Consider the following 7,624-nt stretch of genomic DNA (forward strand, 5'->3'; position numbering starts at 1 on the left):
ACATGGCCGAAGTCTAGGAGTAAGACGTACCGCCACCACAATTGGGAGAGTAGGTGGGAGACTTGTTTCGTCTTATTCACACCAGGATCCCTAGATTTAGATATGAGTCGAGTCAAAGACATGAGTTTGAATTATATTGATTACGTTTCATAGACTATGGGACGTATTACTATTGATTATATTCATGATTGTTTTATTTGTATTCAATAATGTGTTATAATTACTGATTCATGTATTATGATGTTGTGTTTAATCACATGACATGCATGTATACATGTTTTATACTAGGATTTGTTTTCACCGGAGTTTCCGGCTGTTGTTGTATCTGTATGTGTGCATAACAACAGGGGGGACAGGATCAGGCTCCAGAAGAACTTGACGAGGATGAGAGATCAAGATAGCGTGGTGATTTCGGATGTAGAAGATTTCTAGTGATTTTACACATGATCTATAGTTGTATTGAACACTAGTTTGTATAAATGTACTGAGACAAGACATGTATTTATGTTTGTTGAAATAAAATAGCGAAAGATCTTGTGATGATTTATATACATTTGATTTAATGTAAAAAGCAAAATTTTTACCCACATTTTCTAGCAAAGATCCGATTAATCCCAAAGAAAATTGAGTTAGAGCATGTGTCCCCACATTTTGTATATTTTGTGCATAGCTAGAATCCGTTTAGATAAGATTGTCTTGATCTGCAACTGAGTGATTCCTAACTGATACTCTTAACTGGTCATCTGAACTGATCTTCAGTTGGGCCGGTGAAATCAGTTAACTCGTCAGTTGAACTAATTTCACTCTTTCAATTGAACTGGCTGGGCTCTTCATCAGTTGAGCACTTCATCGGCTTGTCGGGCTTCTGAAGTTCTACTGCTAAACCACCTATCAGCTGGAGAATCAGTTGAACTGTTCTTTGATAAATCAGTTGAGCTGATTCAGTTTGGTCGATCAGTTGGTGTTTTTAGTTTACGTCTTGATAGCTTCAGTTTTGGCTCGTTTAACTGATTAGTTCGAAGTCTGATCAGTTCCAGCTTCCTGCGCACTTAGGTAAATCATTAGAAACATGGTAACAAGTTTTGTTAACATCAAAATCAAAATTGCGAACATGAAAAGTTCCAACAACATGTAACATATGAGCTCTCTTTAGTTCAAAGCTTCTAACCAATATAATAGATGATCATGATAAAATAATTTCACTTGTCGTGAATGTGTTGAATTGAATGTGATATGTTTAGAAGATCTTCGAGTGATTTGAAGTATCAAACTAAATTAGATTCAACATCCTACGAATTAAAATGATCATGGCACATGTGATACATTCGGCTTAGTATTATAGAAGATTTTACTAAAATGTTGAAGTATTTAAATATAAATTTATGATGAAATACTTGGAATAGACAAAATTTTGTCTACGATTGTATATTGAACATTTATTCATAAGTTATTGTACAAAGAAAATTTGCGAAAATACTTTTATAAGTTACATCTATTTGTCGTTGTTTGACCTTTTAATATTCAAAATATCATTTTCATCAACTTGAAGATGAAGAAAAATAGTGACAACCAGAAAGTCACATGTCTGGTTTTCTTCGCAATCTCAAATAGATTATGGATTTAAATAACTAGATCAGCAACAACTGAAGATGATATGGCCGATCTTTTTACAAAGTTATCATCAATATCAACTTTTGGCAAATCATTGTGCACGATCAGAATATGAAGAGTTAATAATTTCAAGTGATGCTAGCAATTGGGGAACAATCAAAGTTGAACTTTTTTCGATGTCTATGATTTTTCTCACGTGGTTTTCAATACAAGACTTTTAATGAGATAATTAACAAGCAGTGAGATATATAATACCTTTTTTTTCACAAGGATTTTGTTCCATCGAGTTTTTCCTAATAAAATTTTAACGAGACATATCCATCGTCGCTGGTTGGGAGGACTTCCAAATAAAGTATCTATTCTTGTACTCTTTTCCTTCGCTCAGATTTTTCCCACAAGATTTTTTTATCAAGATTTTAACGAGGCATCGTTTGAGTCTCCATGAATTTACCAATAATTAATCTTGCCAAATGAAGATTTTCACGAATCTGTTATTGCGAAAATAATCATCAAAAGAGGAATGTGATAAAATAATTTATTTTTATAGATGATTATTCTTATTTGGTTAGATTTAGAATAAAGATAATATCGATAAATCTCAGGACTATCTTTAGTTGTATCTTTGGCCAATCCTTTAGATCCTGAGCTACGGTATGTATTTTCTCAGTGTTGATGGCCAGACTGAAAAGAGATTTAGAAGGCTTTTGGTTGTTCAAATTACTTGGGATAATTGTATTTACCTTCTGTTCTTTTGTCTTTTGTGTATCCTAATGTCTTTATGTCGACGGATCATTGGTTTTGACTCTTTTGCTTTCGTGGGATAATTCTTCAACCCCTTTTGTTCTTGTTGTAATACCAGATTAGAATTTGCGTTAGTGGACCTGGACTTTGCTTCTTTTTTTGTTATTTATATTATTGCACTGTAATTTTAGGAAAAAAAAATACAACCTTATCCTCAGATTATTACAAACTAAAACAAAATTATTATTCTGACCTAAATAAAACTTTGGTAACCCTAATCCTTTGACCACCACCAATATTCATCAGACAAGATGTCCAACATATATACATCTGAGAATTCATACTTAACAAGAGATGATCGCCATAAGTCGAACTGCAGTGCCGAAGTTCAACAACGAAAGAAACAAAAGAAATATCATTGAATGGAAGGAAAGGAAGAAAAAAATGGAGAACAAATTCATCATTGCAAAGGCAGTCGAAGCAACATCTTCCACTGAAAAATTTCATCAAACAAGAAAGGCATCAGCACAACCAACCACCATGAAATGAATTGAAGAAGCACGAATGCACCCACACCACCTCAGACACACAAAGCATGCCATCAGGAGCACAATCTGAATAATGGAGAAGCGTGACACAAGCACAAACAATTCCAGAAAACATGCAGTAAAACATCCAAGAAACGTGGTTTATTGTAACAAACTATTTAAGTTTGTAATTTCATTAAATCGTTGTATGAAAGTATTGATTTTTAATTTAAATTTTCTACAAATTGAATGAATTTTGTTACAACGGTCAATACATCCTCTTCCCGCGGAGTTACAATTCCAAATATCAAGCATGACAAGATCAAAATCAATGTTTACACCATGGAGTTATCAAATCTTTCTGCAACTCAAACCACATAGTATCCCAATATAAAACTACCCAGGATTTGTCAGAGTCCATAGCGATTAAAATCAATAGAAGTGAACATGGAAGTTCGTATTTGAAGAATACAAAGAAAAATTTATGCTTCTCGTATCTTCAGTGTGGATATTTCTTGCTTTGCATAGTATTTCGTGCAACACGCATGGCTACAAATATGTTGCAAGGAGAGCTCCAACCAATCACAAAGTGGACGGAACAAGATTTATTGGCAAGCCAAGGATGATCTCATTTGTATAAATTTCTCGGCTACCTGGAGTCGACCAAAACGAGTAAAAAGGTCGATAACGATAGAGTAATGTTCGTCAGATGCTTTGATTTTATATTTTCGGGTCATTAAATTGAAAATCCTCAATGCATCGTCTGCAAGTTCAGCTTTCTGACAAATACGTAGAATCACTTTAAAGGTAAATTGGTTTGGAGAGGAACCAGCGGACACCATTTTATCAAAAAGATGCAAGGCTTCTTCGTATCGACCGTTGCATTCACACGCCTCGATAATGGCTGTCCATGTCATCGATCCCTTGACACAAACATCGTCAAATGACAACTTCGCTTCATTGATTGCTCCCCAGTTACCATACATTTTTATGATTTCTGCCGAAACAAAAGGGATTGATTCGAAATCTTTTTTCAAAGCTTGTCCGTGGACCTCCTTTCCAAGTTTTTGAACTTTAAGATCACCACAAACACTCAGTATTCTTGCCATAGTCACCGAGTCTGGCCGGTGTTTGGACAATTGCATTGCACGAAAATTACCAAGTGCTTCATGTAGGCATCGACTCTCTATGAAACACTCGATCATGGCTGTCCATGCTATAACATTCTTTTTCTCCATATTATGAAACAATTTTGAGCAGTAGTCCAAAACACCACAATTAGAGTACATCCTCATCATTGAAGTAGAAACGGAAACACCGGGCAGAAACCCATTCTTTATGGCATAAGCGTGAACTTCCATCCCTTGTTTCAAGGCCCTCAGTTTTCCCAAAACAGGAAGAACCGTAGCAATTGTTACAACATCAGGCTTAAACCCTTCTTGTTGCATCCAAATAATGGATCTTAATGCTTGCTCTAACCTCCCATTAGCAACATAACCTGATAAAAGAGCTGTCCATGAAATAACGTTTCTCTCCATTGATCTGTAGAACACCTTTCTTCCAGATACCATATCTCCACATTTGCAGTACATATCAACTAAACCAGACTGAATAAACAGCTGCTTTGAGTACTCCTTCGTTTTGATAACATAAGCGTGGACCTCCTGCCCTACTTTTCGAGCAAAAACTTCTCCAATCACCGAAAGGATACTAGTCAATATAACTGAGTTGACCTCTATACCCTCTCTTATCATCCACCTGGTGTATCCCAATGCTTCCCTTTGCAACCTATTATGAACAAAACCAGCTATCATCGCTCCCCACACCACCACATCCCTCTCCTGCAACTCATCGAAGATACTCCGTGCCAGCTTAATCTTGCCACATTTGAAATACATATCGATCAAACCAGTCCTAATTATACAACTCTCAATCAAACCATTTTTAATCAACATTCCATGAGTTTTCAGTCCCTGCCTCAAAGAATTAGCCCCTGCCAAGCTCTTGATCAAACAAGAAAAGCTGTAAACATTCAACTCCACGCCAGAAGCCCGCATCTCCAAGAATGATCCCAACACTTCCCGATTATTTCGCCTGCCGGAAACAACATTACCCCTAAGCAACGCATTCCAAGGATACACACTTGTCACATGTATTTCATCAAACACCTTCTTTGCATCCTCGATGGCTCCACAGGCCGCATACATATTCACAAGCTTTGTTTGCAAGAACTCATTTTTTTCAAGACCGTTTATCCTCACATGCACGTGCACCTGCTTCGCTGCATCAATTGCCTTGACTCTCACACAGGCAGAAATAAGCGATGAAAACGTTGTGACATTAGTGGGAATGCCACGGTGGTCCAGATAATCCATTATGGCAAGAGCTTCTTTAAGTTTGTTTTGTTCAGCAAATTTCTGTATATCTTTGTAAATAGCATGCGGGTTTTTGTTGGCAACTGGTATAGAGTTTGGGAACTCGTCATTTTTTTTGAATTTCTTGGGTTTTTGCTTCGAATGTGTGAGTGGAGAGACTAATGTTGATGCTTTGATCTTGAAGGTACCCTTGTCGTGGTTGTCTTGAGTATATAATGGGTTTGGAGGGAAAGAATGAATGAAAATAAGAGGTTTCAGGGTGAGGTTGTGGTGGCAGAGTGCCTCCATCGTAAACATCAATTAGAGACCTACCCGGTCGTCAGGCGTGGGAGCTGATAGCGATGGAGGAAATGAGAGACGAGAAGAGGCTTGGATAAGAAGATCGTATGGCGGACAGAGGAAGCAAGATGAGGCTAGAACATCAACAGTGGCGGGATGTCTCAAATATTTGTGGGCATTTCACGTAATGAATAAAATTATCTTATACATACGTATTTCGAATTTCAGAAATTAAATATTGCAACTGAATGTTAATCGATCTCTTACTTTATTGCTCTTATTTTTTTATTTAAATATTTAATTGCAAGTGTTAAAGATTCAGGGATCGATCACGACTTTAATCTCTACACGGTTATCCAATCAAGAAGTAAAGAACATCAATAGACACAACACGAGAAATTACGTGGTTCGGTCAATCGACCTACATCCACGGGAGGAACAAATCAATGCTTTTATTCATAACACTTTGCATGTACAGAATATGAGAGCCCTTTCTTTGGAATGATAACTTTCTTCCTATCACTCACACTCTCCACTCTATTCTTTACTACACTCGAGTATTGTATTTCTGGAGACTCAGCTTGATTGCTTTCTGTGTGGAATTTCTTTCCTTCATATATGCGTAGCTGCTGACTTCCAGATAAGAAATTGAGCTGGCCAACTGCTCCCTTAACTGTCTTCCAACTTCCAGTAGCTGCACATACTTTCCTTCAAACCACTTCTCACGTGTTTTGGTGACACACGCTTTCATCAATCTTCACCTTGTCTCCAAAACAAAGCTTTACTGGTTGTTCCTCCTCATCCTCCCAAAAGGGAGTTTATCTTCTTTCTGTCATATTCACCAAGTCAAGGCAAAGCTTGAACTTGGTTTGAGGCAAGGCCTTGGTTAACATATCTGCCGGATTATCATCAGTAGATACCTTCTGAACTTCAACATCCCCTTTTGAGATTATATCTCTCACGAAATGTAACTTGACATCAATGTGCTTACACCGTTCATGAAACACTTGATGTTTTGTGAGATGTATGGCACTTTGACTATCACAATTCACCACTACTAGTTCCTGCTTCAGACCAAATTCTGTCCTTATACCTTTGAGCCAAATGGCTTCCTTTATGGCTTCTGTAAGGGCGATGTATTCTGCTTCCGTGGTTGACAATGCAACCACTGATTGCAAAGATGATTTCGAACTGATTGCTGTTCCAAATAAAGTGAAAATATATCCTGTTAATGACTTTCTTGTGTCCAGGTTACCAGCATAATCTGAGTCCACAAACCCTTCCAATGGTTGGTTCAATTCTCCTTGTTTTTTAAACTTCAGACCCAGATTGGTGGTTCCCTTTAAGTATCTCAGGATCCACTTCAGTCCTTCCCAATGCATCCTTCCTGGATTAGCCATGAACCTTGATATCAGACTTATAGCATGTGAAAGATCTGGACGGGTGCACACCATTCCATACATTATACACCCCGCACAGTTTGCATACGGTACACTCCTCATTATACTCTGCTCTTCTTTACTTTCAGGAGCTTGATTCTCGGATAACCTGAAGTGTTGCCCTATTGGTGTAAAAACTTGTTTGGATTCGTGCATCCTAAACCTTTCAAGGACCTTTCTGATGTAGCTTGCTTGACTGAGAAATAGAGTTTTTTCTCTCCTGTCTCTGATTATCTCCATACCCAGAATTCTTTTAGCTTCCCCTAATTCCTTCATGTCAAACTCAGAGTTCAAAAGCTTCTTGAGAACTTGGAGCTCCTTGGTATTGGTACTTGCTATCAGCATGTCATCAACATATAGCAAGAGGAATGTAGTGACAGTATCGCTTAACCTTTTCATGTAAACACAGCTATCAAAGGAGCTCCTTATGAAGTTTATCCTTGTCATAAATTCATCAAATCTTTTATACCACTGTCGAGGGCTTTGTTTTAGGCCATAAAGCGATTTTCTTAGCAAACAGACTTTGTTCGAATTCTTTGCCTCAATAAAACCTTGAGGTTGATCCATGAATATGGTTTCCTCAAGTTCACCATGAAGAAAAGCGGTTTTGACATCTAGCTGCTCAAGTTCAAGGTTAAACTGAGTTACTATT

The 7,624-nt window shown here is 37.4% G+C and overlaps 1 protein-coding gene across 1 annotated transcript; it reads right to left on the reverse strand.

Annotated features, from left to right (window-relative positions):
• Positions 1-3,083: 3,083 nt before the first annotated feature.
• Positions 3,084-5,704, reverse strand: LOC140816223 (pentatricopeptide repeat-containing protein At1g71460, chloroplastic). Its single transcript, XM_073175331.1, has one exon. It carries the CDS (start codon positions 5,549-5,551, stop codon positions 3,485-3,487), a length of 2,067 nt encoding a protein of 688 aa, XP_073031432.1. The 5' UTR covers positions 5,552-5,704; the 3' UTR covers positions 3,084-3,484.
• Between the last annotated feature and the right edge of the window lie 1,920 nt (positions 5,705-7,624).

The sequence above is a fragment of the Primulina eburnea genome, chromosome 16 (genome assembly GCF_022965805.1).
Source record: "Primulina eburnea isolate SZY01 chromosome 16, ASM2296580v1, whole genome shotgun sequence".
NCBI lineage: Eukaryota > Viridiplantae > Streptophyta > Magnoliopsida > Lamiales > Gesneriaceae > Primulina > Primulina eburnea.